Below are 24,579 nucleotides of genomic sequence, written 5' to 3'. Positions count from 1 at the left end.
AAAAATTCTTACACACATTTTCACTGATTAATAAAATATTAATATTATTTCTTCATTTATTATAAAACGTCAAAGGACTCTTTTGATTAGGAACGGAGGGAGTACTATTTGTTTTTACAAAATATTATCTTAGAACAATTGTGCAAATTAAAATTAAAATTGAAAAATATATATCAATCATTGGTTTGTATTTTTATATTTCAAATTCAAATCAATACTGTTTATTTTGTACAATTTTTAATAAAAGTATACTCTAGTTATTCTCATAAAACACCATATCTAAGTACTATTTAAATAAAAATTCAAAATGAATCAAATCAACGTCTCATTTCAGTTGTCTTTTATGTTTCAAATTCAAATCAATACTATTTATTTTGTACAATTTTTAATAAAAGTATACTCTAGTATTTTGGTGAGTTTATAAAAAATTGTTTAAGGAATATAAAAATAATGTATTGTGTGTCGTGTATTAATTTTTTTAAAAAACATGTGAAAAAAATTGTAAAAGTTTTTTGGAAAATAGTAATGTTTTAAGATAATATCTTTAGTAAAACAAATATTCTTTTAGTTTTTTTTTTCCCTAATTTTTTGTATTAAATTTTATCATACTATAATGTATTATAAATACACTCAAATTTATTATTTACATCAAATTAAAATACAAGAACAAAAATTTTTTTGTTACATATAAAATAGTATCATCAACTACTATTTAAATATCATTATTTCTTAATTTATACGCCAAAACTAAATAAAAATATCGTAAATTTTGGTCTATGATATAATTTTGAGACCTAAAATATGTACTAATCTAGACCCTCAACACAATATATTCAATTATGTGGCTCACTTCTATCTTGGCCCGGCCTATTATCGAAACGGCCCATCCTACTTTTTGACCCGCACCCTCGCCCATGGGTTCGACCCGACCCAGTTCGTTTAACAACTCTATCTCCGTGTCATCATAGTTACTATATGTGTCGATTACGTCGCCGACTACATAGACAGTCCATCCTGGCTAGATTTAATGGATTTGAATCATTCTCATGAACGGATATCTCTATATTGATTGAAGACGTTAAAATATATCTTTTTAATCGTCAATTTTATTTAAAAATATAAAAATATTTGAATTTTTCGATTTTAATGAAACTGTTTAACTCTTGTAGTGAAAAAGTATGAGTTTTACCACTGTTTTAATATGATTTATATATATATATGTATAAGATATTCTTTTGGTTATTAAATATTGTACTTATTCTTTTTTGTATTTTGCAAAAAAGAAAATGAGTACAAAATTAAATAACAGAGTAATGTATTTTTATAAATAACCATGGAAATTGAATAATATACAAATAATAATATTAATAAATTGCAAAGTAAACCTAGTAACACACCCTTCATAGGAGTGGGCATCAGGTCGGTATATTTGTACATGTATCTTAATTTTTAGTCAAATACGAATTAAATTAAATGATAACATAACTTACCTAAATGAACAGATCGAATATCTACGTTATACTCCATTCATCCCAAAAGTATAGTCTTATTGCATTGGGCATGAAATTTAAAAAATATTGATATTATATTGGTAGCTGGTAAAAAGTAAGGATAAATGACTTTTTTGCCCTTGTGAATATATTAGTGTAAAAAATAGTGACAATTATATAATAATAATAAAAAAAAATAGGAATAATTTTATGGTGATACGATTATTTATGGAAATGAAACTATTGTTTTAGAACAGACAAAAATAGTAAACAAGACTATTGTATTGGAACGAATAAAGTATTCAATTAAGATGCAAAATCTAGCACTCTATTTTATACCCTTCTGTTTATCAAAAATATGTTCATTTGGATTAGATATAGAATTTAACAAATATAATATATTAATTGATTGTGACATAAAATATGAGTATTTTAGAAAGTATATAAGTAATTTAATATAGTAAAAAAAAAGAAAACATATTCTATAATAATACTATAAATTATGAATAGTATGTTATTTTCTACAAATAAAAAGTACAATTTTGTGGAAAAACAAAAATTATTTAACTAAATATATCAAACAAAATATAATACTAATAATTTAATAAATTTAATTCAATGTTTTGGCAAATTATTTCATGATCTCTTAAATTTGTGAATGAAACTATTCTACCATCTATTATATCATACATGCCCTTAAATGCACGTTGGTAGTCCAATTTATTTTTATATTATATATACAATTTTTTATATTTCACGTAATAAATAAACCAGAGTCTCTTGTAATTTTCTCTCTTGAATTATTATTTTACTAAACAAAATAACCAATTTTTATGGTAGCAGATTTTATGTTATCCGATCAAGTCATCATGATGTTGAATTGACTGGGTCAATATACGTCATATGAGTGACCGGTATATGTTTACATATACGTCAGCATATGTTGTGTTACAAGATAGCATATGTTGTGTTATAATATAATAGGGTAAACTATTTTTTCAATCCCGTAATAGACTCCCTTATCATTTTAGTCCCATAAATAGAGTCTGTCACAAACTAGTCTCATAAGTGAAAATTTTTTGTTGTTTTAGTCCTCCGACGCCGGAGATGCTCGCGTGTCCGCCAGGTGTCGCTGACCTGGCGGACACGTGGATTTTTTTTTTTCATTTTTTAAATTTTTTTTAAAATTTATTTTTAATTTATTTTAAATTTTATTTGTATTTTTTTTATTTGGTACAATTTAAAAAAATTAAAAATTAAAAAAATTAAAAATAAATCCACGTGTCCGCCGACACCTGGCGGACACGTTACCTCCGGCGAGCCACGCGGGCGTCTCCGGCGCCGGAGGACTAAAACAGCGAAAAAAATTTTACTTATGGGATTAGTTTGCGACAGGCTCCACTTACCGGACTAAAATGATAAAAGGGTCCAGTTACAGGATTAAAGAAACAGTTTACCAGGGACTAAATTTGAATTAATTTCAAATTACAATCAAACAAACCTTTTCTACACAAAATGTTTATGTCAATTTATTGGTTACGAAAACTAAAAAATAATATTAATTTAATATAAATATATGATAGATTAAAAAAAAATACATAGAAGTATTATGATAATTTATTAAAGAGTTAATAAAAATAGTAAAATAAGTAAAAAATAAATTACGACAAATTGATTATTATTTTTAAAAATAAAAAGAATAAAATTGTGAATAAATTATTTTTTATTATAAATAAATTATACATAAATATACAAGACAATAAAAAAAGTGATATAATTATTCCGAAAAATTAAAGTATATATGTTTTATTTACTATAAAATGATATTTAGATTAAATATATTTTATTAAGATATAATATATAAAAGATTAAATATATTTTTAAATTTTATATTAATAATATATTATACTATTATAAATCAAATATAAATTAGTTCCGTAAAATATTGTATGGTGTGGGGATGGACTCATGATCGTCTTGTCTGGCAACGATAAGTTTTTGCAAACAATTCAACACACCTATGATCTATTAATTAAATGCATAGGGTAGTAATTAAATAAATACTACATAGGATGATAATCAAGAACATGCATTTAAAAATTTTCTGCTTAAAGAAATAATTGGTTTTGTTAGAGGATTTGAGGTTTGGTATTTTGGGGTTTGAATAAAAAATAATAATAGAACTTTAATATTTCTCCGTCCAATTTCTATTGTCCTAAAGTATATTTACACGGTTTTTTAGGTGATTGTCTTTTTGTTATGAATTGACAAATTTGTCCTTAATTGTATGGTAGAGATTAAAAGTAATAAATGAATTAAGGGTAAAAATATAAAATTTGTGTTTAAAAAATAAAATATAACAATAGTAGTTGGACGTTCCAAATAAAAAAATAGGAAATTAGTTTGTGGACGGAGGGAGTATCATATAAAAAATATTTATATAATATTTTGAATAAAATTTAATTATAATATAATATTTAATTTAATTATTTTGAATCTAGTAATACTAATAATAAAAATAATTCAATACAATTTTTTTTAATTATTATTATAGTACAATATATGCTCTAAAAAATATGTATACATTCTGACTAAATATTTTCAATCAAATAATAACAATAATAATTCAATACAATTTTTTATAATTATTATTATAATATAATTTATGTTTAAAAAATATATATACATTCTAACTTTTTTGTTTCATATAATTAATATATTTTTTATTTTAATCTGTCGTATAACAAGTAACATATTTACAAGTATATTTAATAAATATGAATTATTTAATTACATTTTTAATATTTTATATATAAGATACTGTCAAAATTCATTTGTTTTATTTTTTTTCAATAAACAAATTTTTTTATTTTTATTTAAAACTCTTGATATTTTTACAAAATTAATTTATATTAATTATATTTTTATTTATTTGTATTATATAAAACTATATTCTCACAAAATAATATATGTATTTTAGATATTTTATTAAAGGGTTAACTGTTTTTTTTAGTTCCGTAATCAGACCCCCTTATCATTTTAGTTTCGTAAGTAGAGCATGTCCCAAACTAGTTTCATAAGTGAAAAGTTTTTGTTGTTTTAGTCCTTCAGCGCCGGAGACGCCCGTGTGGCTCGCCGGAGGCTATGTATCCGCCAGGTCAGCGACACCCGGCGGATGTGTGGATTTTATTATTTTCTTTTATTTGGTCTAACTGAAAAAAAAAAAAAAAAATTAAAGAAAGTATCGCTGACCTAGCGGACACGTGGCTTCCGGCGAGTCACGCGGGCGTCTCCGGCGCCGAATGACTAAAACAACGAAAATTTTTCACTTATGAGATTAGTTTGCGACAGATTCCACTTAAGGGATTAAAATAATAAGATGATCCAAGTCACAGGACTTAAAAAAAATAATTTACTCTTTATTAAAATATATTATATGAAATATTTAAATATATAATTTAATTTTTTTTAGTCCTATATTAATTTTTATTTTAAAAATATCAACAATACTATTTATATTAAAAATAATAAAATAATACCATCGCATATTATTATTAATTTACGACATATTTTTATATTAAATATTATATCACTAACCAAACTCATCAATTGTTTCGAGATAAAAAAAAGTACATCAAACTATATTACTCAAATAATATATATTTTATAAATATAGACAACACGTTCATATTTTACATGCTTTTATATATTTGGGTTTTATATAAGTTTGAAATTTAAGTTTATATTTTTTAATTTAAATAATATTTTATTAAAAAAAATTATTGAAAATTATACTAATTAAATAATGCTCCTACTTGATTTATCTTTGAAATACAAATCTAACATACCTATTTTATATTATTCAACCTATTATTTTATCTCTAGATACAAATTGATGTAAAATTTATTGTAGTTGCATCAACAATTATTGTCACCTAAATTACACTAAAATAAAATTTATAAAATAAAAAATTTAAAAATATAGGAAAGTTCATAACTATATTCTATTTGATTCCTTTTCCTATTATTTTATAGTTTATATATATATATATATATATATAAGTAGATTGATTTTATTTTTTTTTCCTAATAGGCGTTGCTAAACTTATGGGCAAAGTAATTAACGCATTAAATATGAATTTAAAGTATGGCCGACAAAAATAAACCCGATCCGATAACCGACCCGAACCTGATGTGAAACAGTTGGGTTTGGGTTGAAATTTTCGACCCAATTAATAATTGGGTCAACTCCGTTTAACTCATTTAATTAAATGGGTCAGGTTAAGGTCTACATTTCCGACATGAAAATAACTCGTTTAACCTGTTTAATTAATATTATTTTAAATATAAATATATTTTTATAATTTTATCAATACAATTCAATATTTATGGCCAATTTTATAAAAATAAACAATAAAAAATAAAGGATTGTATTGTGTACTATTATATAGTGTTTGTTAATTCAATTCTTGAATATCGGTTTCATGATATGAATAAATAATTTTTTGCTATATGCATTTAAAAATTTTGTTAGTATAAATTGTAATTTTAAATTAAAATTTAAAAATTTTAGATTTAAACGAATTATATGAGTCAGATTCAGATTGACCCGATTAATAAAAGGTCATATTAAGGTTTTAAATATCAACTCATTTAATTAAATGGGTCAGGTTCAGTTAAAGAGTTTTGTAACCCCTTTAAGCTGACCCGAACCTGAACCCGACCCGACCTGATCCGTTTGCCAGCTCTAATTTAAAGGTGTGTTTGTTTGGGGTTTGAACTTTGAGATAGGATTTGAACAGTAAAAAAAGTTGAAATTGAATAGTGGTATGATGTGATATAAATAATTTTTAATGTAAAATTAATTTTTGAAATAACACTATAAAAAATAAAAAATAAATGTTTGATTCGATATTTTGAAGAATTTGTATGAATAGTATTAATTTATCAAAATCCTTCAAACAAACACACTGTGACACAAATTTAAAATAATACTCCCTCCGTGTTTAAGAAATAATAATATTTTATTTATAGTGGGCAGGTAAAAGTAGTGTAATGATATTTTTGTTTTTATTTTTTGGTATAAAAGTAATGATGTTATGTATAGTAAAAGTATTTATGAAAAAAAAATAAGATATTTAATAAAATAATTATTTGTAATTGAACTTTTCAAAATAAAAATATATATATTTTGTAGCCGGAACCGCTGGGTATAATTTAATTATGGATAAAGCACTTGTCACTTCGCCAATAATTCGATATTTAATGTGATGGATTCCATTATCAAAATTTATATCCTTAATTAATTTATTTATGCATTAAAGTCTCTTCTTAGTTATTATTGGCGGCGGTTAGAGCTGTACTAACAAGGCGCCCTAATTTAAATAAATTATTTAAAATTTTATAATAAATTAAAAAATAATATTTCTTTGGCTCGAGTCAGTTGATTTATTTGGTGAATGATAAATTAGTAAGTTATTAATAATATATTTTAATATTATTTTATTATTTTTTATATGAATAGTGTTGTTGATATGTTAAATACTTTTAGGATTAAATTTTAATAAAATATATACAATATGAATATTATTTTGTAAATAATATAATTTTATACAACACAATTTATTTATTTGTAATTTGACTTCAAAATTAATTTTATAAAAAATAAGAAGTTTTAAATATAAATAAAAATATTTATTTATTGAAGATATATATAAATAAAGAAGTGTTGAGTTGATCTATTTTTAAGATGTTAGAAATTTAATTAAGGGGGTGTATTCAATTGGGACTTGAATGAATTTTTTTGGATTTTAAAAGTTTATAGATTTACGTGGATTTTAATAATTGATTTAGATGAATTTTTACAAATTTGATTGAATCCTTCGTGGATTTATATAGATTTAGTAGAATTAAAAATAATTTTTTTATTAATATATATAATTATATAAATTTATATTAAACACAAGTTTTATAAATATAATATATTATAATTAATGTTATTATATATTATTATATTTTTATAATATAAAATTATTAAATAAATACTATATAATTATTAATAATGTAAAAAAATATTATAACATATATAACACTACTATATTGTATATTAGTAATATTTTTTATTTTATAGTTTTTAGTATTATATTATTATTCAATATATCAAATTATTTTTATATTTTTTATTAGTTATTGTTATTATTTATATAATATTTTACATAAAAATATATATATATATAAAGTATAAAAATATAATTTACGATTTTTTGAAATAAATATTAAAATAAAAAAAAGTAAATAAATATAAACTAACGGTTCAACTAAAAATATATATATAAATATTTATTCCACTTGTCACCGATATGATAATACAGTATATTCGATAATTCAAAAAGTAGAACGACAATATATTGTATTTAATAATTGAAAAAAAAAAGACAACAATAATATATATTTATTATGAAAATAATATTTTTAAAATATTATATTTATAATAAAAAAATATATATTTTCAAAAAAAACAAATTGATAATAAATAATAATTTGAAATTATTATTTTTATTAAAAATTATTATAATATTAATAAATATTATCATATTATTTATCACGTATACAACAATAACAATAACAACAACAACAACAACAATAATAATAATAGTAATAATAATTTTAAGAATTCATCAAAATCTCTACTTATTAGCAAAGATTTTATACAATACAAATTTTTATAATTTTCCATCAAAATCCAATAAAGTCCGTAGACTTTAAAAGTCTATGAATTGTTAAATACCTCGTAATTTTAAAAGACTTTAAAAAGTCTGGATTGAATACACGCAGATTTTAAAAGACTTTTAAAAGTTTTGATTGAATACACCCAAAATTTAAAAATTCAACAAAATCCTACGAAATTATGATTGAATACACCATCCTAAATTGATTTATATTCATTAAATATATTTAAAATAATAAATTTATTAAAAATAAAACAACATCATCTTCTAGACAAAAAAAAAAAAAAAAAAGAAATGATATATTTTTTTTTATATGTAACTGTTATTGGTTATTAAAAATATGTAAATAGTTTTAATTTTTTTTTATATTTTATGTATAAATTAATTAGATATTTAATGATATATTTGAACATTTATAAAAAATGTTAAATAGTATTTAATAGGATAAGAAACGGATACTTTTGACTAATATAAACGAAAATAGTAAAAAAATTATTTTCAGTTAAAATAAAAAGAATATTTTATAATTGATTTCAATATAAGATAGACATATATTTTCGGGGATTTTGGGGATATTTAAAAATTTTAAAATAGTAAAAATTAATAGTTCTTCTCATTCCGTTTTAAAGTAGAATTTTTCTATAGTAAATTAAAAGATAATATTTTTTTTCGTCTCAACTCAATGTATTAATTTACTATTTTTGCCTATCTCACTCAAAACTATTTATTTTCTATTATAGTAAAAGTAATTATATAAGTATCGAGATATCTCTAATTTTTATAAAAATATTTATTTATCATGTACTTGCAATGGCAAAAATATCAATAATATTTTACATTCTTTCACTAATCAATAAAATACTATAATTTCTTAATTTACTATAAAATTCAATCGGGACAAAAAGAGTAATATTTTACTATGTTCGTGGAAATGTATAAGATGATTTTGACATTTTTATCTTTGTATTTTGTATATAAATTAGTTGTAGGTATAATGATACATTTATAATTTATGCCAAAGTTAAAAATATTTTAGTATTGATGCTATAATAGAAATAGATAATTTTTAGTGCGAAAAATGATAAAAATAATAATTTCAGCTAGAATGGTAAGAATATTTAATATAATATTTTATAAATGAGAAATATATTTAATGTAATATTATTAAATTTTGATTAATTTCAAAACTTCCAAAATTAATATGTCAACAAAGTCGTATTCTCTCTATTATTATTATTATTATTATTATTATTATTATTATTATTATTATTTATTTTGCCATTAAAATTTTTTTTTGTTAGTTTTAGTAATTATACTATTTTTATAATATATACGTCTTAAAAAAATTCCATTGATTTTTTTATATATATTTTAAATATTAATTACTATATCAATGCGTAGGATAAATCAAGATAAATAGACAATTACTTCTATTAGTTTCTTATAATACAAATATAATGATATTTTTGAAATAAATTATACAGTATAAGAATATTGAATATAATTACGCAAAAAATAAACGATATTCCTTTCAGGAGATGGAAAACTTAATATTTTGTTATAAAAAAAAACAAAAAATAATGAAAAATATACAACCATGTTAAAATATATGTCGAAAGTTTGAACGCATATTTAAATGATGAAAGAACTATATTAGAATAGTAGATGTGTTTGTTTGGGTGTATAAATTTTAGGTTGATATTTGAAAAGTAAAAATATTTTGAAATAGTTATGTGGTGTGATAAAAATCAATATTGATATGATACTTTGAATTTAAAATTTATTTTTAATATAATATAAAAGTTAAAGAATAAATATTTGATTTGATATTTTTAAATAAAAAAATTGTATGAATAGTAAATTTTGCAAAATCCTTCAAACAAACACAGGTATTAATCGAAAACAAATATTTAGATGATAGAAGGACTATATTAAAATTTTTAAATAATACAAATATATAGTATAAACCGATATAATAATAATAATAATAATAATAATAATAATAATAATTCACACAATCTATATTCATTTATTTTTTCCGTTCCAGCTAATTTGTCCACTTTAACTTAGGTACAGAGTTTTAGATATTATGTAATTAGTACATAATTAAGAAATATATTAGCAAAAATAATTATAGATTTAGATTAAGATGATTAAATATTTTAATTAAAATTTAAAAATATAAATTAGAAATTTTAAAATGTGATTAAAGTGTATAATTATATTTTCAAAAAAGAAAATGACAAATTATGTGGGACAGACGGAAATAGAAAGAGTTGACAAATTAAGTGAGACGGATGATGTAATATTTACCGTATACGAGCAGTAGTTATTTGTGCTAATCAGCATCCTAAATGTCTTTGTTATTATTTTTCAACTTTGTGTTATGTTATATCAAGAATTTCGAAATATTTTAGAAAAGTTTCGAAGAAATAAAAGCAACGGAAATAATAGTTAAAATGGCGGATCCGAGCCAAGATAAAAGCATAGCACAAGGAAGCAAAAAGGAAACTCAAGACATTGGAAAAATTTTGAGGACAATATCAATATTTTTTGAAGGAAAAGCCCAAATTAAACAAGGCACAAGATGAGAGCAAACACCCCATAATCTAGCCTACCGGAGGAAGCTCATCTCATTGCCGAAAAATCCGCAGCCTTACGGAAAAATAAACAAAAGAAAATAACGGCTACGGAAAATAATTGAGGAAATGATGATGAAAAACCATTTGAAAATTATATGAGAGGGATTGAAGTCAAGTAATTAAGACGAAAGTTACTTCCATTAAAAATCGAAGGTAACTAATTGAAACGGGATTTATCATCGTCAATAAGTGAGAAAGTTATTTCAAGGAATTGAAGAGAGTCCGCTATTAATGAAGATAATTGAACGTGTTAGAAATTTTCGAAAAAAATAATGAGATAATGTTATTGATCATCAAAATAAGGGGTCTATATATAGGTAATACAAAACAACGATAGACTCAAATTTAAATTTAAGTAATATAATCTATAGATAAGACTAAATTTAAATATAAATATACTAAATCTAAAACTAAATATCTAAAATATCTCAATATGCTCTACAAACTCAAGTGGTATAACATAAATTAACTTGAGTTTGATAAGAAAGTTGAATATAAATGCAAAACAAAAAAATAGAACTATAAAAGGAAATGTTCGGCAAGAAATAAGGATTCGCCGACCAACACCATTTCAGCTCTTATATTTATGTTTTAAGTATTTTATATTTCCAGTATTTTATCTTTTTTCGCACATTTTATCCGTTTTCTTTACGGTTTTTGTTCAATTCTGCTTGTACTTTTCTTTTCAATTTTAATAAAAATTCATTTCTAAATCATTTTCTTTCAATTTCAATCGGCGGATTCGCTACCGTTCTTGAATTCCAAATATACGAAACGATCACCTAAGGGCTTTCTGAAGTTCCTTAAAGAACCTCTAGATGGAACTCCAACTAGCTTCATTAAGCCGTCGAGAAACTCGAATATGCGGATGTTCATATACTGTTGGGAGAATACCGGAAGTAGAACAAAATGCAAACTAAAATCAGATTCGATGTACTCCTTAAATATGGTCACGCCTAAGCAGAGTGTTCAAACTATTCCACAAAAACCTTTCCCTTCAATCAATTCTCCTTTGTGCCAAAGTACGATGAATGATAACTACCAATAAACAACGGAAATAATAAGAGGAGATACCAAAACTTTTAACGTAGAAAACTCTTTCAAAGTGAAGGATAAAAACCACGAGACCTATCACCCGACCCAAGAAAAAATTCTCTATATCAAAAAAGTTCGTACAATCAAAGACAACCACAACCAAAAGGACTATCAAACTCCACACCCAATTACAATAATCGAACCTCAATCACAAAAAATCTCCCAACTACTAACAACTCATTCAAATCCTCAACCAATAAGATTCAATATTGAATCCAAACAGTTAGGAGAAATCAACGATACCAAAAAGAACATCCGAAGATGACGAGACCGTTGATCAGCACTTAGTTGAAGAAATTCTCTATTGCTTTCCGATTCTCTCGCGTGTGTGGATAACGATTGTCTCTCTCAAACTTTGCACCCAATTGACCTCTCTCCCAACTATAACGGCTAGAGCAACAATTGGCAAGAGTGGGCTTTTAACTCTTTTGGGCTAACTTGAATTGTTGGGCCTCCTACATATAGAAGGAACCCAAACTCAACAATTCTCTCTCTTCCGACTATATGGAGGAGGCAACCAGCCCTGCAGCCATCCTGCAGAACTCAAACTTGTCTTTTGAAAGACTTTTAGTGCACATATCTGCACTATTTTCATCTGTGTGGATTTCATCAACTTCAATCAACTTAGAATCCAAAACCTCTCGAATACAATGATACCTTGTATCAATATGTTTCGATCTCCCATGAAATGTCGGATTCTTGTTAAGATGGATCGCACTTTGATTGTCGAAATACAAAATATACTTTTGTTGAGCGAAACCGATTTCACTCACAAAAGTCTTCAACCATAATAACTCCTTGCAAGCTTCGGTAGTAGCAATAAACTCCGCCTTAGTGGAAGAGAGTACAACACATTTCTGCAATCGGGACTGCCATGAAATAGCTCCCCCTGCATTAGTTATCAAGTATCCAGAAGTAGACTTCTTATTATCAATGTCTCCGGTCATATCAGAATCTATATAACCAACAAGCTCCGGCTTATCAGTACTAAAGCACAACTTCATACTCGAAGTTCCCCGAAGATATTTCATAATCCACTTCACTGCACTCCAATGCTCTTTGCCAGGATTCGACATGAATCGGCTGACAACACCAACTGCGTGAGCTATGTCCGGCCGAGTACACACCATGGTGTACATCAAACTTCCAACTACTGAGGCATAAGGAATCCGTTGCATATCTTTCTTTTCTTTCTCAGTAGAAGGACACTGCTTCACACTTAATTTAAATGAAGCAGCAAACGGGATAGAAGTAGCTTTGGCCTTGTCCATGTTGAACCGCTGCAACAATTTTTCGATATATTTTTCTTGGGATAGCCATAACTTTTTATCTTCCTTATTTCGAGAAATATACATCCCAAGAATACTTCTAGCTAGCCCCAAATCCTTCATCGCAAAATGCTTACTCAACTCTTTCTTCAAATTATTTATTTTTTAGGCTGAAGAACCTACTATGAGCATATCATCTACATAAAAAAGTAACATGATAACATCAGTACCTGAGAACCACTACACAAAAACACAAGGGTCGGCATCAGTCTTCTTGTACCCTTGTTGAATCATAAAAGATTCAAATTTCTTGTACCACTACCTCGGAGCCTGTTTAAGCCCATACAAGCTCTTTTTCAATCGACATACATGGTTCTCCTTCCCTTTCACCACAAAACCTTTAGGCTACTCCATATAAATTTCTTCTTCGAGGTCACTATGAAGAAACGCCGTCTTGACATCCATTTGCTCCACTTCTAAGTCAAGACAAGCAGCCAAACCCAAGATAACACGAATAGAAGTCATCTTGACAACCGATGAAAAAATATTTTCAAAATCAACACCATGTTTTTTACTAAAGCCCTTCACAACAAGTCTGGCTTTGTATCGATGAGAGGATGAGTGTTCTTCATGCTTCACCTTATAGATCCACCTATTTTTCAAGGTCCTTCTACCACTTGGAAGCTCAATCAACTCATACGTATCATTAGCATGTAGGGATTGCATTTCATCTTTCATAGCAAAAATCCACTTTTTTTTTTCAAGACTCTGAATGGCTTCTTCATAATCCTCAGGCTCTTCATTCTCGGTCAAGAGCACATACTCCGTAGATGAATACCTAGTGGAGGGTTGCTATCATGGGTAGACCTACTCAATGAAGATTCTGGCATATCCATCAAATTCTCATAATAATCTGGACCAACATCAACACCATCAACGGCATCATCGGCGACAGACTGATTTTCATCACCAACCAATTTTGGTGTAAGAACTCAATCCAAATAAATCAAGTCTTTATTTTGAACATTTGGCTTATGGTTCGTCTCAATGTCCTCAATCATTTGATCCTCCATGAATACAACATCACGGCTTCTGACAAGCTTTTTTTTCAATAAGATCATAACACCTATAGCCAAATTCATAATCACCATAACCAATAAAAAATGCACCGTCGAGTCTTAGCATCCAACTTGGATCGCCCATCCTTAGACACATGAACAAAACACTTGCATCCGAAAACTCTGATGTGATCATAAGATACTTTTTTTTCGTACCAAACGTCGTCAGGAACATTTGTCTACAAAACCACTGTAGGAGTCAGATTAATAATGCGAGCAACTGCATATAAAGCCTCACCCCAGAAATGTTGAGGCAATTTAGCATTCGAAAGCACGCATCTGACTCTCTCTATCAACGTTCTATTCATCCTTTCAGCTAAGTCAATTGGTTGCGGAGTTTTAGAAGACGTCTTCTGATGTCGAATACCATGTTTTCGAAAATAAGCATCAAATGGTCTACGGTATTCACCTCCATTATCGGTCCTGATGCACTCAAGAAACATGAAACTCAACAAAAGCATCAAGAACTTGATCCTTCGATTTCAACACTTGAACCCATAATATTCTTGAGTGATCATCAATAAAGGTAACAAAATAAATTGCACCTCCAAAAGACTTTACCTTCAAAGGACCGCACACATCCGAATGGATCAATTCAAGAATATCTCTTTTCCTCGTAGGAGGGTGATGAACAAAAGAAACCCGTCTTTATTTTCCCACAAGGCAATGTGAACACATATCAAGCTGAGCACGTCTAACAGCAGGGAGTAAATTCTTTCTCGCCAAAGTATTGAGTCTTTTCTCACTAATGTGACTCAATCTCCTATGCCATAAGCTCGAAAAACTCCCATCCTGAACTGCATTAACACGAATCGCAGAAATAATAGCATGAAACCAATACAAACTGGATTTTTTCTTACATTGAGAAATTACCATAGAACCTTTGGTAATCTTCCATTTTCCATCACCGAAATGGCAGGAATATCCATCATCATCCAACCTACCAGTGGAGACTAGATGCAGTCGAACATCGGGAGCATGCCTCACATCCTTCAGCACTAGTGTGTATCCACTACTGATATCCAAACACACTGTTCTTGTGCCTACTACTTTCGCCAATCCATCATTTCCCATATTCAAGACTCCAAAGTCTCCCGGAGTATATGATGTGAAGAAATCCCTATTGGCAATCACATAGAATGGAGTTCCACTATCCACAACCCAACTAGTCTCATTTTGGGTAAGATGAATCCTCTCTTCTTCATACACAATGACAAGATCCTCCGGCATTGTCTTATTCACACGATCATTGCTCATATCATCATCTTTATGCTCATACTTGTTGTCCTTGCCTTTCTGCTCATTTTTCAACTTGAAACAATACCTTTTTTATGTGTCCCTGTTTGCCACAATAATGACACTAAAGGTCTTTGTATTTTGGCTTTGACTTACTTCTTCCTCGACTATTTTCTCGATTCCCATGATCTCGGCCTATATTCCAACTTCTCCCCCTATTATTCATAACTAGGATCTCCGAATGAGAAGATGAAGTGCCAAGAGTCTTTCTCCTCACCTTTTCATTCAAAATGGCACTTTTGATAAACTCCAAAGTTACTATCCCATCGGGCCCAGAATTATGCAAAGAGACTCTGAAACCTTCCCATGAATCTGGAAGAGTATTAAGTAGCCATAAACCAAGTATCTCATCATCAAAATTCACTCACATGCCTGACAGCTGATCGAAACACCCTTTAAATTCATTTATGTGATCGGAAATGGACTTGCTCTCATGATAACTCAATCGCAGAGCCTTCTTGAGTAAAAATAACTTATTGTTGCCAGTCTTCGAAACATATAAGCTTTTCAGCTTGTCCCACAATGTTTTGGCATTGGTCTCATTCACAATGTGATTCAAACATTGTCCTCTACCCATTGCTTTATGAAACCACATACTTGTCGATGCTTCAATTCTTAATCTGCATCACTAGTTTCAGCATCAGGCTTTGCCACAGAAAACACTGACCCATGTAGCTTCTTCACATGTAGAAGATCAATTATCTTCCATTTCCAACTATGATAGTTTGTTCCATCTAAGCAAATCATTCTTCCCAAGTTCACATCTATCATTCAATGGTAAATTACACTCCCAAACAAAATTGCTCTGATACCACTTTATGTTGAGAGAATACCGGAAGAAAAATAAAATGCAAACCAAAATCAGATTCGATGTACTCCTTAAGCGTAGTCACGCCTAAGCAGGGTATTCAAACTGTTCCACTAAGACCTTTCCCTTCAATCAATTCTCCTTTGTGCCAAAGTACGATGAATGATAACCACCAATAAACAACGGGAATAATAAGAGGAGACACCAAAACTTTTAACGTGGAAAGCTCCTTCAAAGTGAAGGATAAAAACCACGAGGCCTACCACCCGACCCAAGGCAAAATTCACTATATCAAAAAAGTTCGTACAATTAAAAATTACCACAACCAAAAGGGCTATCAAACTTTACACACAATTACAAGAATCGAACCTCAATCACAAGAGATCTCCCAACTACTAACAACCTATTCCAATCCTCAACCAATAAGATTCAAAATCGAATCCAAATAGATAGTGAAAAATCAACGATACCAAAAAGAACATCCGAAGATGACGAGACCGTTGATCGGAACCGAGTTGAAGAAATTCTCTCTTGTTTGTCAATTCTCTCACGTGCGTGGATAACAATTGTCTCTCTCAAACCCTGCACTCAATTGACCCCTCTCCCAACTATGACGGCTATGACAACAATTGGCAAGAGTGAATTCTTAACTCTTTTGGGCTAATTTGAATTGTTAGACCTCTACACATAGAAGAAACCCAAACTCAACGTATACAACATGTTTTTTCAAAGTCTATTTATTTGGATTTTGATTTTAATATATTTACCATGAAATTATTATAGTGTTATATAAAATACAATAATTTTTCTATGAAATATTACATTCAATTACTATTCGATTAAAATGCAAAATTAAAATAAAAAAATTAATTCCCAAGCTAAAAGACATTTTAATTATATATATTTAAATAAAATCATGATTGAATATAATATTTTCTATAGAAATTATCGTAGTTTCCTTAAAAATGATGTAACTTGGAGAGTAACAACTTATATACATATATATATATATAGAAAAGGAAAAACTTAAAAAAGAAACATTGCAAAGTTTTTATTTAATATTTTACTATAACAAAATCAATCAAAAATATCAAAATATTTTGGAAACTGATATAATTAGGTTGAATATTTAATTGATAATTGCATATTTTATTTTTAATAGTATTTATTTTTTAATAGTTCATTCATGTGATATAAATATGTTTATAATATAATATTTTTAATGTAAAATTAATTTTTAATCCTCCCTCCGTTTTAATTCAAACGTCTTATTTTATTATTTTTTATCAGTTTTAAAATAATTGTCTCATTTTTATAAATATTTATATCATTATAAAACTATTACTACTTATTCATTAGTATTACATAAATACTACTCCTCCATCTCACATATCATATTTTTCATTTTTGTTCGTCCCACATACCATGTCATTTTTCTTTTTGAGAAAAATATTTTACGTTTTAATCATATTTAAAATTTTATAATTTATAGTAACTTATGAAATTTTTATTAAATTAATTAGTTATCTTAATCTTAATATAATCTATAATTCTTTTTAGTATATTGTATTTAATTTTATTAATACATTTTTAATTAGGGTAAATTATATAACACATTTTTGTATTTTTAGTAAAAATGCACAAAATACCCTCTATTTTATTTATTGCGTGAAACCCTGTTAATCTAAAATTTGCACGAAACACCCCTTGTCCCAAACTGATGTTCGATTCTAAATAAAAACCTAAATTAAGCATGTTTTATACAAAACATTTTCGAAAAATATGGATTCTATGTCATTTTTAGGGAATTTTGTACTCTCTCCGTCCCATTTCAGAGTATAATTTTTATTATTTTTGTTTGTTCTCTTTCTTCTTTTAGTAAAAGTAATTATACATTGATGCCAAAATACTCTAACTTTTATTTAAATTATAAACATACCGTTACACGTAAACTTATTTTTTATATAAAGTGTAATGACAAAACTGTCAAATCTTTTTACAATTCTAATCACTAATAAAATATTATTGTTTTAATCTAATACAAAACTCTAAATGGCCCTTTCAAAAGGAACGAAGGGAGTACAATATTTTTTGAAATACGAGATAATATTATGCAATTTTTAAACCAACGAAAAGAGTATTTTGCAAAATTTTCAAATTACACATTAATTATAACACTTTTATTCCTATAATACTCACTATGTCCGTCTAAAGGTCACATTTATCTATTACGTCATTGTATTTAATATTAAAAATATTTTTATATTTGTATACGCCTTTGTACAAATTTCCTTCTATTAGTTTTATAAGACATTAATGAAAATATTTTTACAATTTTTTCTTTTGTACTATATTTTGATATTATAATTAATATTTAAAAATCAAATAGTATGATCCAATATTTTTTATATACAAATAAATCAATTATTCATAATTATGAATAGTAAAATCCCGTGAGGAACCGCTTAGGCAATTACCATAAATCCTACTTGCCTCGTTACTCATTTGTTGGACGGCTGTAAAAATCCCATATGCGGATAGGGTTTATAACTCGAAGTCCCGGACCTCACCCACTCCCGACAGGATTCGAAGCTCCGGGACCTCGCAAGGCCTTTTTATCTTGAAGCTGCTGCAGCTTTTCCTTCCTTCCAACGTAAAGCGACGACAAATCCCCAAAAATCCATCCGCAGGTTTCGCCGAAATCCGCCGGCCAACCGGCGTGCTCCGCAGCATCCCCAAAACCTATTCCGAAACCAAAATTGAAATCCAAACCCAACAAAACCTCCCGATTCTCGCCCGGCAACAGCAATCCAGAACAAAATCGAGCAGAAAATTTGATCAGGAAACAGAGGAAGGTCGAAGGGGATGGGATTGTTTGATTTGGAGTCGCATTTTGCCTTCTATGGCGCCTATCACAGCAATCCGATTAACGTCTTTATCCACATGATATTCGTGTGGCCGATCGCTTTCACGCTCCTGGTGGTTCTGTATTTCACGCCGCCTCTCGTCGAGCACTCGCCGATTCCGTTGGGGAGCGGCGGCGCCTACTTGGTGCTCAACTATGGCTTCCTTTTGGCCTTGATTTACGCGCTCTATTACGTGAGTTTGGATAGGAGAGCGGGGGCGCTCGCCGCTCTGATGTGCTTCCTTTGCTGGATTGGGAGCAGCGCTCTCGGCCATCGCCTCGGGTTTTCCATGGCGTGGAAGGTAATTTTGGGGGCTAGGGTTTCGTGTTCTTCGCTATATTGTTAAATTCTCGATTGATTTTTGCGCGAATTGGTTTGGAAATCATGTGATTGATGGATGGGGAGATCAATTTTGATATGGATTAGTCCTAATCTGCAACTGTTTTGATGAATTGATTTCGATTCTGTTCTTGAGTTTTTGAACTGTTTGGTTGATTTTGGATTGTTCTTAGTTTTCGATCATAGAATTTTCCAACTGTTGTGGATGAATTTGGATTGTTCTTTAGATTGAATCTTATGCTGTAGTTCGAATCATGATCTGATCATGTTTGGTTCATATACTTCCCCTGAATCTTTTGCATCAAATCGGAATTCTTCAGCTCCTGTCGCAGGGGATTTTATTGTATTTGATCTTTCTTGTTTTCGCCAAAATCCTTCGAACTAAAGTCGATGTCTTCAAGAAATTCGTCGTTTTTGGTAATAAATTCAAATTTCTTATGTCCTTATGTAGTTTGAATTCAATATCTTCTCGATTATCTAGTGTTCGATGATAATCCAAGCAGTTTTCCAACATTGAAACACGGATTCGGATTGTAATTTTAGTCCCGTCTTGAACTCAAGTTGTAGAAATTTTTAGATTTTATTTTGTGAATGATTCGAGGCTTTCCCAATTTTCGGACAAAAAAAAAATGTATGTTGGGAGTCGAATTCATCAAAGATCATCTATGTTGTTGTCTTGTCAGGTTGTTCTTGCGTCGCAGATATTTTGCTGGACCTTTCAGATCATTGGCCACGGCATGTTCGAGGTATTGATCCAACCAAAAAAACATGTTCGATGATATATATATATAAGTATGTATTGTTATTCGTTTATTTTGCTACTACGTTTTGCAGAAGCGCGCGCCGGCTCTTTTGGACAACCTCACCCAAGCGTTTCTTATGGCGCCGTTCTTCGTCTTGCTCGAGGTATGTCCGAATGTTTTCATGTCAGCGTTAAGTTTATTGGTTTGATCTTTAACGATCAATTGCAATTTTTTCGTGGTCTGATTTATATTGTTTTTTAGGTGAAATAGTCGTTGATTTTGATATTTTCTAAAACATACAAAATTTAAAAAATATTAATATGTACTCATAAAAATAAAAGTTAATAAAAAGTTACAAAATATTTTTTTCTATGATACTTTTGTAATGTTCAATACTTTTTAGAACAAAAATACCTATAGAATGTTGTGTTAAACACAAAATGCTTTATTGTTTATTTAACAAAAGGATTTTCAATAACTTTTCCTAAAAAAAAAATTAATATACTACACACTTATTATTATTATACTCCCTCTGTCCGGCTACAAAGTATACATATTTCTATTTTATTTTGGAAAGTACAATTACAAAGTAACTATTTCATTAAATACCCCACATTTTTCTACAAATATCCTTGCTTTTTACCATCACATCATTACTTTATATAAAAAAATAAGGGCAAAAATATCGTTAAACTACTTTTACCGATCAACTACAATTAAAATATTATTATTTCTTAAACTCCGCGCCAAAAGTAAATGTATACTTATTGTTTGGACGGAGGAGGTATTATATTAACAATTTCCTATATATTTCATATCAAAATAAATTTTTTCAAACAAAAACACAAATTTGTTTGTGGATTTTAGTTTTTTGGGTTTGGATTTTTGAATAGTAAAAAGTTGAATTCGAATAGTTGTTTAATGTAATATTTTGAATGTTAAATAGATTTGTATTTTTAGTATAATATATATATATAAAAAAAAATAATTATTTAATGTGATATTTAAAAAAGAAAATTTTAATAGTAAAAATTTATGGTAAAACCAATACGACGTAATTTCAGAATGGTATTCTTATAACCTATTATTCTTAAATTATTAGGGTAAAGGTTTAAATTAAATATGTATATATATAAATTGACTTTTGACTTTATTCAAATTGATGATATAAAAAATTATATATACCTATATAGTTAGTATTTATATTTGAAAAGTAAGCTAAATAAAATTCAAACCTTTACTAGTAAAACTCAATGTGAACTCTAAACACTATTCACATAATTTTATTTCAAAGACTTTTGAAAAGTGATTTTGTGTGTTTTTGTATGTTTTGATAATAATAAAAATATAAATTATAATGATTGCTTCTTGTGATATAGGCATGTGTTTAATGTGAAATTTTGATATAATATAAAAAAATATATATTTAATGTGATATTTTTTTAATGAAATAAGTAAATTAATATAGATATACTGAAAATATGTATTTGAAAATACAATTGAATAAATAAGTTATTTTATTTTTATTTTTTTGGAGTCGGGTATGGACTAGTATCTGTCGGGTTGAATCGGGTTTGGGTAAGATCGAATAGAAATTGTATAATATGAAAAAATTTAGAAAAAGAAAAATTAAAATGAAGTTTTAACTTATATGATCAAATAATCATCGCCAAGTTTTACTTGATACTCCTTTCGTCCCACATAATCTGTCGTATGTTCTACATCATTTGTCTTTTTTTTCAAAAATATGATTATATACTTTAATTATATTTTAAAGTTATATTTTATAATTTTTTTAATTTTAATTAAACTATTCAGTTATTTTAATCTTAACCTATAATTATTATTACTATGCAACGATTATTTTTACTAATACACTTTTTAATTATTTACTAGTTGGCTTATAATAGACCAAATTATATACGACGTAGGGAGTACTATATATATATTATGTAAGAAAGATTTTAATAATATGATTCTTATTTTTTTTTTTTTTTTTAGTTTCTTCTTTTTTTAAAAAAATGACTATGCAATTATTACTGTTTTTATATAAAAATATTTTTTTTTAAAATATAATATTCAAACAAAAACAATCAAATCAACTCAAACTAAACTAAAAAAATCCACAAATTATTTATATAAAAAAACAAATGCTAGTAAGAAAAAATTAAAATAAAATAAAAAAATAAAAATCCCTAAGGATGTGTATTTTTTGGCAAAATTGACATAAACTTATGAATGCTTAATAATATTTCTTTTTTTTTTTCTTTAATGTGTAACATTTGAGAAGTATGAGTTATTTTTTCTTTTTTCACGTTTTTCAAAAAAATATTAATATACTACACATATTTACTATTTTTATATTCCTATACGATTCTTTATACTTCGTATTGAAAAAAATTCTTTTTCAATATTCTCACAAAACAAACACACCCATAGATGTTTTCTTGCGGCAAATACACTAATCTTAATATCAATATGATTATAGGCTTTGCAATCGGGTTTCGGTTATGAACCTTACCCCGGCTTTCATGCCAAAGTTAAAGCCAAGATCGACACCGAGGTTAAAGCTTGGAAGGACGCCAAATACAAGAAAGCTAATTGAAGGGTCGATCATATTGAAATGATGCCAACTTATTTATTATTCGAAAAAAGTCGATGATATAAAACTATATTTTTATATTGCGAACCTATAATAATAATAATAATAATAATAATAATAATAATATATACATACAGATTTTTGTATATATTGGACATTGGTTGGCATCGGTGTGAATTAATAATGTGAAAATCACCCCTTTTTTTATCATAATATATAGTTCTACATTATGTGAAAAATCTTTTATTTTGTTTATAAGTAAATTAAAACTATTGAAAATTTTAGGTTTGTTTTTTAAGGGTTGAATTTAATTTGGGGTTTAAAAATAATAAGAATTTGAATCACAAATAGTTTTAATAGGTTTTTTTATTTAATATCATAGTATATTATATGTCGATGTTGAATGCAATATCATTTAAGAAAAAAATATAAAATTGTGAAATATATATATATATATATATTCATCAAATATGTAGTAGGAGTGTAATTGGCTATAAATACACTTATGTTATTATTACTATAAAATAATAATTGAGTTGTATAAAAAATTGCATAATATATAAAAATTAAAAAAAAAAAAAAGGTCACATCATGTAACAAGAATTAGTTGAACAAATAAATATATATAAAAAAAAATTAGTTGAACAAATAATGTCCAAACTGAAAACTACCATACCGTCCACGCATTAAAGCATCCCATTAAATGTTTGTACTTTTTATTTTCGTAATAATTCATAATTTAAAAAATATTTACTTCGTCCCATATCTATGTTCATTTGTTTTTTCATAGAATTTAAAAATAATAGTATTATATTGAGATAAAGTAGAAATAAAAGTAAAAAGATTAAATTAACCGTATTAGTATTGTATGATATAAAGGTAATGACATTTGTGTAATATATTGTAAATTGAAATGGTATTTGTAATGTAAAGTACTGTACAATTACTAAAAAGGAAAATAGATACTTTGTTATGGGATGAACCAAAATGAAAAAATGGATAGATTGTTAAGGGACGAAGGGAGTATACATGATCTTTTTATTTTATTTTTTTCAAAAATTTATTAGTTAGTTTGTTCATTTTGTATTTTTAAATAAATATATTTTTTATATTAGATATAAAAAAAATTATATTAGTAATATAAAAATAATATGTTATGTTGATTTGCTAAATTTTTGTAAGTGAATAAAATATATATTATATATTAGGTTACCAAAAAATTTTCTCCAAAACAATAATATATTACATATTTATTATTTTTATATTATCTACGTGATTCTTTATACTCCATGTAAAAAAGTAATTTTTTGAATAATTTCATAAAACAAACAAACCCGTTAGTGTTCTTATTTAATTTTATAATTTTATATATTTTTATTGTGAATTATATATAATTACGAAGATATGGTGAAAAATAATTTTTTTATGCGTACATATTTAAAATTATATGTTCTATTATAGTATTATTTAGTAGTTTTTTAAAAAAAATTGTATGGTCTATAAATATTTAAGTTTTTTACAATTCATAACAACAAAATATATAT

At 26.9% G+C, this 24,579-nt stretch overlaps 1 protein-coding gene across 1 annotated transcript; it reads left to right on the top strand.

Annotated features, from left to right (window-relative positions):
- The first annotated feature begins 19,066 nt into the window (after positions 1-19,066).
- LOC127241138 (2-hydroxy-palmitic acid dioxygenase mpo1) lies at positions 19,067-23,248 on the top strand. The gene is made up of 4 exons (XM_051260055.1): positions 19,067-19,652; positions 20,374-20,436; positions 20,525-20,596; positions 22,922-23,248. The coding sequence occupies exons 1-4, from the start codon at positions 19,311-19,313 to the stop codon at positions 23,036-23,038; spliced, it is 594 nt and encodes a 197-aa protein (XP_051116012.1). The 5' UTR covers positions 19,067-19,310; the 3' UTR covers positions 23,039-23,248.
- Positions 23,249-24,579: the final 1,331 nt, after the last annotated feature.

This window comes from Andrographis paniculata, unplaced genomic scaffold (assembly GCF_009805555.1).
Source record: "Andrographis paniculata isolate CXL003 unplaced genomic scaffold, ASM980555v1 Contig80END, whole genome shotgun sequence".
Taxonomy (NCBI): domain Eukaryota; kingdom Viridiplantae; phylum Streptophyta; class Magnoliopsida; order Lamiales; family Acanthaceae; genus Andrographis; species Andrographis paniculata.
This window is presented reverse-complemented; position numbering and strand designations above follow the sequence as displayed.